This window comes from Bombyx mori, chromosome 10 (assembly GCF_030269925.1).
Source record: "Bombyx mori chromosome 10, ASM3026992v2".
NCBI classification, from domain to species: Eukaryota; Metazoa; Arthropoda; class Insecta; order Lepidoptera; family Bombycidae; genus Bombyx; species Bombyx mori.
Window position 1 is genome coordinate 2,510,750 of NC_085116.1, and position 17,505 is coordinate 2,528,254.

The following is a 17,505-nucleotide window of genomic DNA, read 5'->3' on the forward strand; positions in this document are numbered from 1 at the left end:
TTGCTCTACCGAGATATTTCACCCGCTCGGTGGAAGAACATTCCTGTGTTACCTTTAAAAAAATTTACCTTACCCTTACCTCCAAAAATTAGCTCCCAAAAGTTTTTAACTTCATGTTTCATGGTAATTAAACTGCCTTTACGTGATGTTTGTGGGTGGTAGTTGGCACTAGGTGGGCTGTGAGTTCCTCTACTCATTGTAATAAAAAAAAAAAAAAATTATAAATTCTTGAAATGTAAGTAAGCTCTTTCATAGATTTAGTTAAAATTGATGTTGCCTACATTTTACTATAATCTAATACATATATTGGAGGACATAAGTAAAATAAAATAGAAAAAAAACAAGCAACTTTAATTGGAATTAAAGATAAATCGCACTAGTAAAAGTTTTCCCGTTGTATAAAAATTAATCACAAAAATTATTCTGGTCACTCCAGTTATTAGGCAAAGTTAGATTGTCCCAAAAACATTCATCTAAATTGGTTTTTTCATATTCGTTGCTATTCACAATTCTTGTGTATTTAATTTGTTCTAGCCACGACAGTTCCGAATCCATAGGATCTTTAGAAGTAGCAGCGTCTGTCTGAACAGTTTTAACATTACCAGATTTATTTTCAGAATCATTTTTCTTTTTTTCTGCTTTCTTATCAATATTTCGTTTATTTCGCCTTTTAGGTGCATCCTTCGCTTTATTTATCAAAAGAGATTGTTGTTGATCTTTTTTTCTAATTCTTTTGCTTTTTATTTCAGCGACAGAAGCCGTCGTGTCTACTTTAATTTTGGTAGGCGCTTTAAATTTACGTTTACGAAAATTTCGGTCTTTCTCTTCAGTAATATTAAGAGGCTTTGTAGAACTAGAGCAGTTTTTATTAACAGCAATTGTATTTAATGTATTTTGTGATTCAGTATTTGTCTGTTCGTACTCTTTAACATGTACTATTGGAGGATTCGCGCGTTCGAATGTAATATTTATATTTCTTTCAATTGTTTTTGTTATTTTAGAAATAGTTTCAGTCCTTTCATTGTTTAAGTTAAGTTGTAAATGCTTGGTATCTATATTGCTCACAACGGGTGCAATATTAACAGAAGAATTATTGTTGTGCGGATCAATATCAAAATTCTTAAGTACGCTTTGAGAATATTCACAGTTAGTGTCCAATGCTTCTTCGTCATCATGTAATGATATAATAGAAATAGCTTTTTCTAAATCAAGATTCTCTTGGTCGTGTTTAGAACATTTACTTGAGCTTTTACACAAATTTGTATTTAAGGGTTGACTTGCGTTATCTATTTTATCGCAATCACTCCAGTAGCCATCAGTATTTGACAATATGTCCTGCGATAGCTGAGTTGCATCTTCATCAAGTAAAGAACGAACTGGGGATAAATCTCTATTCTGTAACCTGCCGTTTTCTTTTTCAATACTACTGTTATCTGCAAAATTGATTGTAGTAGTTTTTTTTTCATTTGCTTTGTTTTCTTGTCGCTCGAGTATTATCGCTTTCATACATCTTGTGATCTTTTCTATTACCTGAAGAGATGTTAAATATTGCGGTTTATTTCAAAAGTCAAGGATGAAAAATATTGGCCAAAAAAATCCCGCGATTCGCATTATTTCAATCGTAATTTTATTTCATTAAATCGAAGACTACTTAATATATGCAAATAGATATATTTATTCGATATTGATAAATGATGGAGTTAGCGTTTCTCAGTGGGCTAGTTTGCATTTGATTACCATAGTGGTTGGTCTCGAACACTTACGATCGTCACTACGGGACACCGCCACGCCAGACGTTTAGTTACATCACAGCCTAAAGCTAAGGTTTTTTTTTTAAATTTGTTAAATAAACATAAATACTAGAAGAGATTTAGAAGTCGTTCTGAAGATGGGTGGCGGCAATTACGCTATTTATGGACTCCGGTACCTATAATCATTTATTACTGGGCGGGCCGTGAGCTTGTCCATATGTTTTAGTAATAAATAAAAAAACCTTTCCGCATGTGAAGTGTACAAATTATTTCTTTGCGGTGGACTGCACTGAAATTAGTGCGTCGACGGATGTGAGGGACGAGTGAGATATACCTACTTTAAAAAAAATTCAGATATTTCTCATTGCGTTTTTTTGCACTGAATAGGTAAACGAGCTTACAACCCATCAGTGTGTTAGCGCGAGTTTTTTAATGTTCTTGATAGCGTAAAAGTTAACTCAAATTTGTATGCAGTTGAAACAGTGCCCCTAGCGGCAAACGTAGGCAAACGTTCCAACTGGACCCGTTACTGGACTTATTGTTTTTTATTTTTTATTTTTTTTTTATTGCTTAGATGGGTGGACGAGCTCACAGCCCACCTGGTGTTAAGTGGTTACTGGAGCCCATAGACATCTACAACGTAAATGCGCCACCCACCTTGAGATATAAGTTCTAAGGTCTCAGTATAGTGACAACGGCTACCCCATCCTTCGAACCGAAACGCATTACTGCTTCATGGCGGAAATAGGCGGGGTGGTGGTACCTACCCGTGCGGACTCCCAAGAGGTCCTACCACCAGTGATTACGCAAATTATAATTTTGCGGGTTTGATTTTTATTACACGATGTTATTCCTTCACCGTGGAAGTCAACCGTGAACATTTGTTGAGTACGTATTTCATTAGAAAAATTGGTACCCGCCTGCGGGATTCGAACACCGGTGCATCGCTACACACGAATGCACCGGACGTCTTATCCTTTAGGCCACGACGACTTTGGCTCGTCAACTACGAGTGGCCTACCTGATTGTAATATCAGGGATAAACAAAGTTTAGGCCTCTTTTAAGAACTGTTCTTCTGTTTCTGTTCAAACAGCCTTAACAATAATGATCTCTGGAAACACACTATCGATAAATGTACCTAGTGACATTGCTTAATATAAATTTCTAAATAATAGTGATGAACTCTGCTACGATGGTGGGTGATATTAAAAACGAACGATTCTATTAATAAAATTAATGTATCGAGGGGTGATTTGGTACGTGACATTTTTCTTGGTAATTTAAGGCCCGTTTTATTTGGTACAAGCATCAGCAATTCGATGTTTTTAACTGAACTTCAGTTATCTTTACCCCTTTCAAATAGTTGAAGAAGTTTTTTTGTCGTGGTATTTTTTTCCAAACTTTAAACTTCAAATTGAAAGTAAAGTTTCAAAATTTTCGCTTAAACTAGGTAAATAGCCTTGATATAAATACCCGGCGATATAAGTTTCAAGTATTCGATTCAAGTATAGAGTTACAGTGCAAAGTCTAAACATGTGACGACTTTGGCAAATAGGCCAATGGGACGCTGCAATCTAAAAGGAAAATCGTTTCCATTCAGTTCCAAGAATATTTTCCGCTTTATCTGTATCCTATCCGGTCGGGGACTGCATCCGCATCCCGGAGTCGTTGTTGTGTCGTCAATAATGATGTAGAATAGACTTGATTGCGTTGCGACTTATTCCGGTGATATTCCGTGACGTTGGTATACTAATCGAACTGTATTTAAATAAACGATTGTCTTTTTAATACGCTTTTATTAGTTTCAGACGTATGTATGTATTTGACCCCCTTCAAAACGTCGAATTAACTCGAAATTTGGCATACTTATTAAGGACCGATGACAATTCAAAATTTAAAAAAAAAATCGAAGAAAAAAATTGAAAATCAACTAAAAATGAAAAATAAATAATAGTTTAAAAAAACTAACAGATTTATGAACAGATATGAGTAGAAGGGTTATTTTGATAATATCCTGAAAAGCATCCCACGCTTTTTTACAATAAAACCATTTTTTCATACACTATTTTTAATTCAAATTTATTAAAATTTATTTTCTATTTTTTAGTTGAATTTTCTATAAAAGCGTATTTTATTAGTTTTTTTTTAAACTATTATTTATTATTGCATAAGACTGTTTTTTTCTTAAAGACATTTCTTAGTGCATGGTTTTTGTGCGAGATTGTTTTTTAGCTTATATTGTAGTCATATCAACATACGACCTACCTATTTTTTGGTTTAGGTGGGTAGACAAGTTCACAAGCCACCTGCTGTTAGGTGGTTACCAGAGCTAATAGACATGTATAACTTAAATGTCGCCATCCACCTTGAGACATGAGTTGTTCTAAGGTCCGTTTTTACAGTACAACAGCTGCTTCGACCTTCAAACGGCAGAAGTAGGCAGGATGGTGGTACCTACCCGTGTGGATTCACACGACGTCCTACCACCAGTAATTGCGTAAATTATAAACAGACTAATTGGTAAGCTCAAGGGTTCAACCTGAGTTTGCTAGCAGTGGCTATAGCGAGATCAGATATTATCTGAATTTACCACCGTATCAGAACCGCGACCCACTTGGAAGATCCGGCGAGAAACTCATTGGGTTGTGTCTGTGGGAAACGAAAAAGTACCACTATCCTGACATTCAACCGCGGAGCATAAACGGTACGTGGAGTTGGACAACTGTTATTGCAATCAATAAATACATTTAAAATATCGACCCAATGTCGCGTGTGGCATCCTTTCTGAAGAAATATCACTGGGCTCGGTATATAATCACTTGGGTGGAAGTTTGCCTTGAGAATATTTGTTCTCTACAGCAATAAAAAAAAATTCGCTTGGCTTGTAATTATAACATAATAAAAACTACCTTTACGATTTAATTTTGAGAGAGAGAGAGAGTGAGAGTATGCTTTATGAGTACATAAAATAAATAAAATCTAGCGTTTTTAAACGTCATTATATTATATTTTAGGAGGTTCAACGACGACGGGAAGATTTACCACCGAGCGGGTGATATATCGGTAGACCGATGGTCCGAATGTTGTTGTTCGGAACTTGCATATATTATGCAAGCTTATCTTGAAAATGTCTTAAGCCAGATGCAGATCGACTTCTGCGTGTGCACCATCTCGCAGAAGGAGGCGGCGGGGCGCGTGAGAGACGCGCAAGCCTGCCGCCGTGGAGCGGGGGCCAGGGAGGCGGATCTCGCCCAAGCCCTGGCCCTCTAAGTGTTTCGGGTCCCCTTCATATGTCGGTCCTCCTGACCAAAAAAAAAAAAAAAACCAGATGCAAGCATCTGTCAAATATTGGTGCTTTTAGATAGGTACCTCAGGCACCGTCCTCGCCAAACCCGCTTGCGACGAAGGGCTCGACGAGTAAATTAACCCATAGACATAGCCCACTGAGTTTCTCGCCGGATGTTCTCAGTGGGTCGCGTTTCCGATCCGGTGGTAGATTCTGCGAAGCACTGCTCTTGCTAGGATCAGTGTTAGCAACACTTCCTTCCGGCTTGAGCCCCGTGAGCTCATCTACACGTCAAGGCGAAGCTGAAATAGCCTCTCAGGCTATCAGCATAGGTAAGAAAAAAAGGCAAATATCTCTTGTGTTGTGTGATAGCTACCGTCCTAAAATCAGTTAGCGCAATATTCAAATGTCGACGAATAACACAATTATAATCGTTCGTGTCCACGAAATCATAAAAATATTCAAAACGTTGAAAGTAATACATATAATGATGATAAAAGGCAAGACTAAACAACGGTAAATGTATTTTCAATTATGACTATGATACGCGATTCACAAAAACCAAAGAAGATAATTGCGCGCTTGCTAACACATTTTACCCGGAATACTCGAATGTTGTTTCATAATGACGCTTCAGTGTATCAGCAGCAAATTTATGTGTACTTACTTATCTTTAATTATGGACATGACAGAAAAAATAATTTCAGGAATATGATGATAATGCACACACGATGTGATGAGAAAGAATGTGTTAATGTGCGAATATTTTTATAGTGTTTCTTTTGTTTGATGCATATACCTATTTTTGTGGCGATAGTACCTATTACAAGATTAAAATATCATTATAGGTTTTTTTATAAAAAAATGCCACTGTATAATGTGATAGAAGCTACGATAGAAAAACACTTTTAGCGTTGTCAGGCCTCCATTGTTCCATTGGAGGATGAGGAGCTATCGATGTATAAAGCTTTTGTATTCTTCAACGTGACGAAATATCATGAGGAAGAGGCAGAAGTTTCATTTATAATAGTCCGGAACGCATAACGGCTTGACGCCAGGATAAATATCAGGAGAGTCGAGCCAAAGAAATAGCAATGGTAGTATCTACTAGCAAGAGCTTACATTACGCCCTACCACCAGTTATAACCACCAATACTTAAAGAGAGCTGCTATAAATTCTGCGGTGAATCTCCTAATCGCTTTTTACGACACCCACGGGTAATAATGGAGTGAATGGTTCTATTATATTTATGGTGTTATCTGTTTATTTGTTCACACATACACACCGGACCTATTTAAAGGATTTTTATACAATGAGGACAGATTAATTTGAAGCGGAATATTTCTTAAATCTTATACCTTTAAACGAGCAATTCTCGTATATATAATATATAATCTGAATCTCGGAAACGGCTCCAACAATTTTCATAAAATTTAGTTATAGGGGACTTCGGGGGCGATAAATCGATATAGCTACGATTTATTTTCAGAAATTGTTGTTTTATTCGTGTTTTCAATAATCAACTCTTCCCGACATCTATTGGCGAATAATAATACAATTTTTCTTAATTGAGGGCAACTAACCGCTTTAAAGACACGACAAGATGGCGTTATCAAAAAAAAACCGAGCCAAGCTCGGTCATCGTCTAGTATTTCTTAAACTCTAACCGAATGTAAAAAAAAAAAAATCCGTCATCTAAAGATTTTTTAAATTTACAACCGATCTGAGGAATTTTGGTATGGAAAACATTTGGTAACCATAAGAAATCATATAGGCAATCTTTCATCCCTCTACCGAGGACGGAGTTGGTCTAGCGGATGGTCCACGCAGGTGAAGATTCAGGCGGGAAACTATCTAGTATTAAAAAAAATAATAAAAAAAATACATAAATATGACATAGAATCGCCCAAGCGATCGAAACCAGATATTCAAGGCACCGTGTATAGATTTAGAGATAAGTAACTCACCTGCAAAGATTGGGCATGTTGCTTGCAAATCATTTTGTAAGATGCAACCTCTTTTATGTATTTCTCGGCATCCATCTCCGTTATTATCGTACCATGTTTGTATATGTAATCGTCAAGAATTAAACTGACCTGCATAAGTCTGGTTGTCACTTGCTTCAGCTGAAGTTTTTTTTCGTAAATACGTACATATTTTAAATTAATAACATAATATGCGACGTTGTAGATTTGAGGAATATAAATAACGAAAAGTAGTAAATGTTTTCTAGTTCCTTAGGTTATATTTTTTAAGGAGTGATATGATAAGCTAGTGAATTCAGATTCGTTATTGATGAGTAAAAAAGTAATGTAACCTAAATGAAAAGTATACTTTTACTTGTCATGAAACAAAAATAGAGAAAATAAACAAAAAAACACAATAATGATCTAGATACCTGCATATTTTTCTTTTTAGATTTTCTCGGCATGGTTCAGTTCTATGTAACTATTGTGTTACTAAATTATACTTTGTTTTTATATTTTTTGGAGTTAAGCTAGTACGCAAAATTGGTCACGAAATAAAAAATGATAGGTACAGTATGCAAAATTCACTGCTAGGTATGTATTTAGGTTCTGGTAAATGAAAAATTTCGCGGCATTTCGCGCCAAAAAGCGTTTATGCAAAGGGAAATATTTTTAAGGTTTATATCTGGTGAATGTATTAAAATTAATTTAGTTCAATTTAATAAATATTGTAAATTAAACATTATAATTAAATTTAATAAAGATCAAGTTCTAAATTTTTTCATGTAATTAGTTGAAAATAAGAAAGTAACAACTGGAGACCGATAACGTTAAATACTTAATGTTGATTTGCGTCTTCAAGCAAGAAATTACATCCAATTATAGTTAACTTCTGAAACTGATTTTTAGTTGATTCAAATCGTCTGTAGCAGTTTCTTTGAGTATAGCATGCTTTCGAAAGCTTTTCCGCACATTTGACCCTTGTAAAAATAATTTAGATTTATTTCATACGCGTCAAATATTATGTTCATTTTTAGCATATCATTTTGCCTTCATTGAAAGCCGGCTTTGTCCTGAAAAAAACAGTTATCAGTCGGATGACGTTACGAACTTCCTGATTTATGAATGGTGATGATAATATAAAGCGTCGTGATGATCCATGAATTAGTTTGCCTCTGCCACCAGGGGCAGTAACTTGTGTTTTTTTTTCTCAATGGCTAGTAATAATTGATTTTAAGATGCGTCGAATCTTTTTCTCTTTTATTTTAATTTACTGCACATTTAACTGCGAAGCTGGGTATGGAATTCCGGCTTCTAGTGACACATATGGGTGAGTAGTTTAGTTTAATATTGGGCTGTATGTCCTCATGTCACCCATTATTATTTAAAAAAAATACTTAAACATTCGAATTTCAAATGGTCTCTAACACGTTTTCCTAGCTTTCTAAATTTTTAATTCAGCGTATTATAAACCTCCACGCTTAGGTACCACCGTTTTCCGTTTTTATTTTATTTCCCTTGTGGGCAGATGAGCATACGGCCCACCTGATGGTGAGTGGTTACCATCGCCCGTGGACTTCAGCAATGCCAGGGCCAGAGCCAAGCCGCTGCCTACCGAAACCGTTTAGCCCTATATGGCTGCGAAGTAATCACGCATTTTGTTTGAAGGGTGGATTTGCCTTAATATGATAAAAACGAGACTTCAGCTTCATTTCAAGGTGATGGCATTTGCGCTGTGGTGTCCATAGATTCCGGAAATCACGAGATCTCGTTTACGCAATAAAAATATATGGAAATAAATACATAATATTATGTACTCAATGTTTTCAGTAAGCCATATTCGCTTTGGCTTCACAACATGTTTGTTATATCAGTACTATTATGTCTGATCAAGAAAACAGTAGCAATTGTAATTACAAAATAGACTGAAAGAAAGTTCCAAAATTAAAGCGAATCCAACCGTGTCCCTGAAAGATTAAACTTTCCTTCCTTGTTTTTCTCCTACCTAAGCTGATAGTCTTGAGAGGCTATTTTAGCGTAACCTTAATCAGTACCTAGGTGAGCTCACGGGGCTAAAACCTGACGACGTGGCTAACACGAACCCTAGCAAGAGCCGTGCTTCGCAGAATCTACCACCGGATCGGAAACGCGACCCACTGAGAAGACCCGGCGAGAAACTCAGTGGGCTGTGTCTGAGGGTTAATTTACTGAGCCCTTCGTCGTAAGCGACGGGTTCGATAGGAACGATGACCGGTGCTTGAGGTACCTAAAAGCACCGTTAGTAGATCGGGAGGATCTGAAATGACGTGTTTGGGGTGACTGCTTTCTATTCCGTCCGCAGGATCGGGAATGTAGTTACCGGCGGCCACGAGAGAGTTCTCATGTCGTGCCGCTTTATCGAAATGGCGCATCGATGCCCACTGTAGATACTTACTGATGGACTCTAAGTCCAGGTCGTCATGGAGGTCGACGTTCCTAACGAATCACGGAGCTCCGATAGCTATCTTGCAAAACCGGGATTGAATGATTTGGAGTGATTTTAAGGTAGTGCGGGCCGCGTGAGCGAACACTACACTTGCATAGGTCATGACGGGGTATGCAAGTTTTGTGGAGTGTCACCTTATTTCTAAGGGACAATTTACTTCGCCTGCATATCATCAGGTAGAGGCGTCCTAGTATGAAGGCAGCATGGTCGCGTATCGTCTTTATGTGGGAGCGGAATGCCTTCCCTCTGTCGAGGGTGATGCCTAAGTATTTCACCTTCGGGGCCCACGGTATGGGTTGGTCGTACATCGTGATTGGGCGAATGACGGAGGCGAAGGTGTTAACGTGCCTAGTCGGGAGTGGGTACTTAAAAGAGGCGGCCTCACCAATTTGTTTTCCTTACCTATTCGCTTGTAGACTAACGGGCTATTCGCTTACCTATTCGCTATAGCTTCGCGCGGACGGGGAGGTGAGCTCACGAGCTCAACCTTTTTTTTTTTACCCGAAAGAATTTCGCAGAGCTTACCGGATCGGATTCGCGACCCACTGAGAAGATCCGGTGAGAAACTCAGTGGGCCGTGCCTATGAGATAGCCTGTGTCAGATATATAATTAGCAGCGACCAGGGCAAGAGGGTTATCGTGCCGCGCCGCTTTTTCGAAGTAGTGTTCTGATGCTAGCTTTAGATACTTACGTATCTCGTTTCAAAATTTGGATCGTCGTGATGGTCGACATTTTTTTTATGATTGAAAGATTACTGGTGGCCCGGAGGACTTTCCAATTTCACCAGGACAGGTGGGCGAGCATGGTGATGGTCGACATTGACGACATTGACGAACCACGTTTGTCCGACAGCTTTCCTGTAGAAATGGAATTGACCTGGAGAGAGTCATAACGGGACGTATGCAAGTTTTTTTGAGTGTCACCTTGTTACCAAGGGACAGTTTAGTTCGGTTGCGGGTCATGCGGTAGAACGATAGAACCGATCGAGTAGAAACGCGCCCCGGTCGCGTACTGACTTGATGTGGGACCGAATGTCATCCCTCTGTTGAAATGGACGCCGAGATACTTGGCCTTTGAATACCATAGTATAGGCCGGATGGCGGGAATGGAGTTACCGTGCCTAATTTAGTACGAGATGCTAGCAGTGATCACTTTCAATGAATCTGTTACATTTGTACCTATTCCATTTTTACCGCGCGCTTATTAGATGGCGCTAAGGTAATTAGGTATTGCATATGGGCGGTATTTGGTAGAAACGGCATTGGTAAAATATATTAAATAATATTTATTTATTACCTTTGGTATATTCTTATTTGGTATTCGCGCGTCGCAGTCATAGTTATAATTACGAACTACTTGTGACTTACGTAAACAATAAATGAATGAAAAATTAGTTTTAACTAATATAGCTCTTCAATATTTCTTTATTTTAAGACAAAAATCTCGTTTTAGACAATCAGACGTTCAGGCCCCTCCATATGTACCGGCTTATTTGAAAAACCAGAACTTTGCGAAAACTGGCTACCCAGGCGTGAAAACTCACTACGGCGGCACGAAGACAGTATACGGTGGTACAAAAACTGGGTACGGAGGAACCAAAACTGGTTATGGAGGGACTGGTTACGGTGGACCTAACACCGGCTACGGAGGACCCCACGGCGGATATGGAGGATCCAACATGGGTTATGGCCAAAGTAGTGGTGGCCATGGGTTTTCCTGGGTCACCCCATCTCAGTATTCCGAAACCAGGTCTTGGCATTCTCATTCCGGAGAAGCGTAAGTATTTTTATAAAATTATGTTTTGGTAATATGGCGATCCTTGTGGGAGCCCTATATCCAGCTGTGGACGTCTGTGGGCTGATCATAATGATGACATGTTTAATATTGTCAAGCTATTCTATATCTAGCTATTTTGAAGTCGTCGTGGCCTAAAGCATTGCAGTCGTATCGAGCGATGCAACTCTGCCGGTGTTCGAATCCCGCAGGCGGGTACCAATTTTTGTAATGAAATACGTACTTTACAAATGTTCACGATTTATTTCCACGGTGAAGAAATACGTCATATAATAAAAGTCAAACCCGCATAAAATTATAATTTGCTTAATTACTGGTAGGTAGGACATCTTGTGAGTCCGCTTGATTAGGTACCACCGCCCCGCCTATTTCTGCCGTGAAGCAGTAATGCGTTTCGGCTTGAAAGGTGGGCCAGCCGTTGTAACTATACTGAGACCTTATAACTTATATCTCAAGGTGGGTAGCGCATTTACGTTGTAAATGTCTATGGGCTCCAGTAACTACTTAGCACCAGGTGGGCTGTGAGCTCGTCTACTCATATAAGCAATAAAAAAAAAAGATGCTGTGACATCTTCTTCTTCTTAGACTTTTCCTGGTCTAGTGCCAGGATCCGCTTTTCTGCTTAAGGTCCACTTATAACTATCGCTTATAATTATTATAGTATCACTGTGGATCATTAAAAAAAATCTTAATGTAATTGTGAATATTTTTATTTACAGGCCTAATTACCAACAGTTCGTCGATAATGCAATGCAAGGTTTGCAACGTAAGTGTAAATGTTTTTTTTTTGTTGGAATCTTTTGCTTTATTGTTGAAAAGATTTCATGAGCTTGGTGTGTATGTATGTTTGTTTGTACATAACGGAATCTTTGAACGTAATTTTCATCGACTTCAACACTTCCGATTAAGTTAAAATTTTGCACACACGTCAACAACCGATGACAATACAATAATTTTATAACTTCGCTCTGATGTTCTGACCAGTATGAAAGGGATAGGAAATATATTTGTAATTATTTTTTAGTTCGCTTCGCTATTTAAGACCGATTTTTAGCTGTTAACTACATATATAATTTTTCTTGAATGCCTCACAATATCATCGATGCCAATTTGATCAATTTAATGATGTTCATTATAAGATTTAAATATGTTTCATTCCAAATCAAATTAATATTTTCTTTCATATCTAATTTTTAAAATTACTTTTGACATGACAAAATAAATATATTTTTTTAACAAATAATTTAAGCTGACGGGAATATATGTCGTATATTATATATCGCCACATTATTTACGGTCACTATTCTTTGACTACCAAGAACTAAGACCACAAAGTCAGGGCAATCCTGTGAGCCACTCTGTAGGTATTTTTTTTTTTACCCTATAAAATATATTTTAGTAACTTAGACGTAATTTTCTAAAAAAATATGGTCCAAATTATCTAACTTCTAATATTACCACTTTTTGTGTTACCACGACTATCTAACCTATCACGAAGCATTTAAGCTAACTGAATCGCGGGAGAGTCATTATTCTAATGCAGCCTTTCCCAAGGTGGGCGATAACGCCCCTTGTGGGCGCTGCAGGCCTAAAGAGGGCGGTAAGAGACCCAGAAAAAAAAGGAAGCGTTGTGTAGAGGCTCGGGAGGTGATTTGTAATTTCATCTAGGAGGACGCGTAGACACCGTCTGAGCTCTCGTTATAGTGGTGTTTAGTAGGTGAAAAAAGAGGGGCGCTAAAAAATAATTTATTCCCAAAGTGGGCAGTAGGCAAAATAAGTTTGGGAAACCCTGTTCTAATGTAACAAAAACTAAGACGGGACAAATCTACTGTTTAACTTCAGGCATTGAATCATTGAGTTCACCAACACGAATAAATAAAATACACATACCTCATATAGACCGTGATACAGACTTGTTATAGCGCGGGAGTCCATCGGATAAAATTCGCGTTAATAAATTTTTTTATTCCTGCCCTTCTAGGCAGATGAATTTTCCGAAAAATCATCTCATTTACATACGTAAATACATAGAACTTTTAAAAATATCCTCTTTGTTTCTTCGTCTATATAATGAACTTTATATATAAGATTTAAATAGAATACAGTTATTTACATAATTACGATTATCACGAGGCGTGGGATGTTATCGGTTCAAGCCGGAAACGCAAATCTAAGCTTCGTGTCCGTTGGGGCTATTTTAGATACAAAAAAAATATTAATTATTTTTTTTAAATCACAGCCGCTATACTGTAGAAGATTGAAAACATACAATATAATATTAGTAAATTGATTATAGTAAAAAAGTAGAAAAAAACATATTTAAATAAATTAACCGATTTCATCTTTGTTATTCTGTTGTTTAATATTGATGTGTGCACAAATTTTCAAGTCAATCAGATGTCGTGAAATCGACGAAAATTACGTCCAAAATTCCTTTAAAACTTCCTAATTGAATTTATTTATACTGATACTTCATGAATAAACATACGTTTGACGGTGAAATTCAGAAGTAGGGAAAAATAGGGGATAACTAATCAATCGCAATTACCTATTTTCAAGCTATCAGATACAGCGTTAGATACAGATCACACGGTCTCTCAAAAGATTGAGCCAACTTTCTACGAACTGATATTCATCATAAATTTACGTTCAACATTTTATTGAACGTAAAAACAATAACTACGTTACATTTTGACAGCGAAATGCGACCCGGAATGCAGGAACACAGGCATATGCGTTGACACAAACACGTGCCTTTGTCCAGCTAACTATCAAGGGAAGTACTGTGAGTTCGAGAAGAAACCTTGTCTATCATACCCGCCTCTGCCAATGAATGCTCGTAGGAAATGTTCGAGCGAGTAAGTAATTATTTTATGTACCATTTCTAGGTGATCATTGATTTAGACTTTAGTTAAATATCGGGGGTGAAAAGCTATTTGGTTTAACCGACATTGCGTTTAATACGCGACATTTATTTTTGTAATTAAAGGTGCGTTTAATTTGGCATTAGCATCAACAGTTCGATGTTTTTAATTGAACTTCAATTAAAATTTTTTACTCCATTCAAATAACTGAAGAAGTTTCTTTGTTTGTTGTTCTTGTTTCTTTTTTCCAAATTTTAAACTTTAAATGGCTCTCCTGTAAAGTTGCCAAAAAGCCGCTTAAATCAAATAACTAGCATTTCACCCCTCGATAAGTCTTTATTGTCTATTTATTAGACATGGCTTCTATTATTTTTTTCAAATTACTTTTTATAGTTCTTCGTATTAGGTATTAGGTACTTTAAAAAAAACTAAAAGAAATATAATTAAATAATAATGAGACATGTATAAAATACTTAATATCAATAATACATTTTTAATGATAATTCCACTTCGATAAAGCGGCACGACACGAGAACCCTCTCATCGTGGCTGCCGGTAACTACATTCCCGATCCTGCGGAAAGAATGGAAAGCAGTCGACGTCGCTCCAAACACGTCATTTCGGATCCTCCCGATTCACTAACGGTGCTTTTAGGTACCTCAAGCACCGGTCACCGTTCTCGTCGAACCTATATAAGAATACATCGAATGGTCAAATTGTACCACGTTTTCAGCTGTGACTGTGGGCTTTCACCCAAGCCTAGATAGAAATAGATTAGGGCTATAAAATATTTACGATTCATAGACATAGCTGGGGCTGTACGCCTGTTCGAACCTCTGACCTATGTATATCCGAAATGTTCGAAATATCTGAGCTGAATGTCACTGAAACCGCAATGTACACGGACGCAAATATAAGATGCGCCTCGCGTTCCACCAAGTCCTCGACCCATCATGACTTACACGCGATTGTGGTGTTCGCTCACGCGGCCTGCGCACACATACACCATCCCGCTTTTGCAGGATAGCCGTCGGAGCTCTGTGGTTCGTGAGGAACGTTAACAACCTACACGGGAAACACGTGAAGTCAGCGTCAGAACGGTACTTCGATAAGGCTATGCGTCATGATTATCGCCTTATCGTTGCCGCCGCTGACTACTCCCCGAATTCTGATCATGCAGAAGCCAGTCACAGACAGTTTTTTTTATTTTTTATTGCTTAGATGAATGGGCGAGCTTACAGCCTACCTGGTGTTAAGCGGTTACTGGAGCCCATAGACATCTACAACGTAAATGCGCCACCCATCTCGAGATATAAGTTCTAAGGTCTCAGTACAACGGCTACCCCACCCTTCGAACCAAAACGCATTACTGCTTCACGGCGGAAAAATAGGTGGGGTGGTGGTACCTACCCGTGCGGACTCCCAAGAGGTTCTACCACTAAAACATCCTTACGGATCCATCAGATCCAATAACCCTTGCATTAGACACTTTTAGCTCTAACACAAGGAGTAAGGACCTCGGTAACCGTACTTGTACGTGCAACCTAAACCATGCATCAGCCCGCTGAGTTTCTCGCCGGATCTTCTCAGCGGGTCGCGATTCCGATCCGCTTGTAGACTCATTCACGTAGCAGCTGCTCGTGAGTTGTTAGGTCTCCTTAGGAGGCGCTCGGGCAGCTATTAGCAAATCCCACCCCTCCTGGCTGAGCCTTTGCTCGCCCACCCGTCCTGGTGAAACTGGAAAGGCCACCGGACCACCAGTAATCTCTCAAAATAAAAAAAAACAAGTCCTCGTCCCCGCGTGTCAGTTATTTTTTAATTGTGTTACATTACGTGCGATGCTTTCGCTCGTTCACGTTCGCTTTGGTTTTAGGAATTAATCTGTCTTCATTTTCGGAAATAGTTCGAATTTATTTCCATTTGTTTAGACTGTGCACGATCACCTGCATGGAAGGTTACAAGTTCATCGACGGCACAACCGTGGCCAACATGCAGTGCACTGAGGGCGAGTGGCAGCCGACCCGGGCCGACTTCACCACGATCCCGGACTGCGAGCCCCAGTGCGAGCCCCCCTGTGTGAACGGCGGGATCTGTTTGTCTCTCAATATGTGCCAATGCTCAGCCGAATACAGGGGACCGCAGTGTCAATATTGTGAGTATCAAATTTGTTTATGCAACCCTATTTGCTATTGCATTTTTATGTGCCACAACTAGTATTATTAACTAATACGCTTTTATTAGTTTCAGACGTATTGTATGTTTGTAACGGAATCTTTGAACATGATTGTGATCCCCTTCAAAACGTCGGATTAACTCGAAACTTGGTATACTTATTAAGGACCGATGACAATTCAATATTAAAAAATAAACAAATATAAGCGTGGGGTGCATGGTATCAGTAGTTATAAATACTTTATGAAAAAATATGAGTAGAAGGGTTATTTTGATAATATCCTGAAAAGCACTCCACGCTTTTTTACAATATATTTTTTTCTTATTTTATTTTTAATTCAAATTTATTAAAATTTATTTTCTATTTTATATATTTCGGATATTGTTAGTTTTTTTAAACTATTATTTATTTTTATGGAATCTTTCGTTTAAATTGTCGATTATTATAAATTACATGTCAATTTGATGGAATTACTGATGAGTCAAAAATTATTCGTTCCATCAGCAACCAGTGTTTGCGACATAAGGAAGCTGGCTTTCAACGGTGGTTACAAGTGCTTCGGAGACGGAGAAAAGTTCAGCTGCAAGCTCAAATGTCCCAGGGGCTCCAAGTTCAGTGCGACACCGGCTCCCGTCTACACTTGTCACTACGACAGCGGAGTGTTCCTCCCGCAACCGATACCACAGTGTGAATTCCGTACGTATGCTCCTTAAATACGTCATCGTCGACCGTCGGATTAGGTGTCTTTTTTTTTATTTCTTAGATGGTTGGACGAGCTCACAGCCCATCTGGTGTTAAGTGGTTACGGGAGCCCATAGACATCTACAACGTAAATGCGCCACCCACCTTGAGATATAAGTTCTAAGGTCTCAGTATAGTTACAACGGCTGCCCCACCCTTCAAACCGAAACGCATTACTGCTTCACGGCAGAAATAGGCGGGGTGGTGGTATCTACCCGTGCGGTTCTACCACCAGTAAAATGTCCGTCATTTTATGGACATTGCATGTGAATTCTGTCGCCTAGATAGAAGTGAGTAATTCGAGTTTGTGGCGTGTCATTACCATTATACAATCAAATTATCACAGTTCAAAGTTGGTTTTGCGTCATTCACACTGATTTGTCCATGGGCTCAAATAGTCTGTTAGGACTAGGTGGGCCATGTGACCTGGTTACCCTATCA

The 17,505-nt window shown here is 38.4% G+C and overlaps 2 protein-coding genes across 3 annotated transcripts in view; one reads left to right on the forward strand and one right to left on the reverse strand.

Annotated features, from left to right (window-relative positions):
* Positions 1-332: 332 nt before the first annotated feature.
* LOC119629028 (uncharacterized) lies at positions 333-7,643 on the reverse strand. Of its 2 annotated transcripts, XM_038013451.2 has the most exons (3): positions 7,438-7,643; positions 7,007-7,165; positions 333-1,530 (listed from the first exon to the last, which is right to left on the reverse strand). In XM_038013451.2, exons 1-3 carry the CDS (start codon positions 7,468-7,470, stop codon positions 406-408), a joined length of 1,317 nt encoding a protein of 438 aa, XP_037869379.2. In that variant the 5' UTR covers positions 7,471-7,643; the 3' UTR covers positions 333-405. The 2 variants fall into 2 exon arrangements, with proteins under 2 accessions (XP_037869379.2, XP_037869381.2); XM_038013453.2 differs by lacking the exon at positions 7,007-7,165.
* Positions 7,644-8,158: 515 nt separating this feature from the next.
* The window catches only part of LOC101735937 (hemocytin-like), a 98,331-nt gene continuing 88,984 nt past the window's right edge, over positions 8,159-17,505 (forward strand). Inside the window, exons 1-6 of the mRNA XM_062670358.1 lie at positions 8,159-8,336; positions 10,945-11,268; positions 12,006-12,052; positions 13,985-14,144; positions 16,079-16,302; positions 16,828-17,019. Of these exons, the coding sequence (XP_062526342.1) occupies positions 8,245-8,336; positions 10,945-11,268; positions 12,006-12,052; positions 13,985-14,144; positions 16,079-16,302; positions 16,828-17,019 (1,039 nt within the window). The 5' untranslated portion in view covers positions 8,159-8,244. The remainder of the gene's footprint in view (positions 8,337-10,944; positions 11,269-12,005; positions 12,053-13,984; positions 14,145-16,078; positions 16,303-16,827; positions 17,020-17,505) is intronic.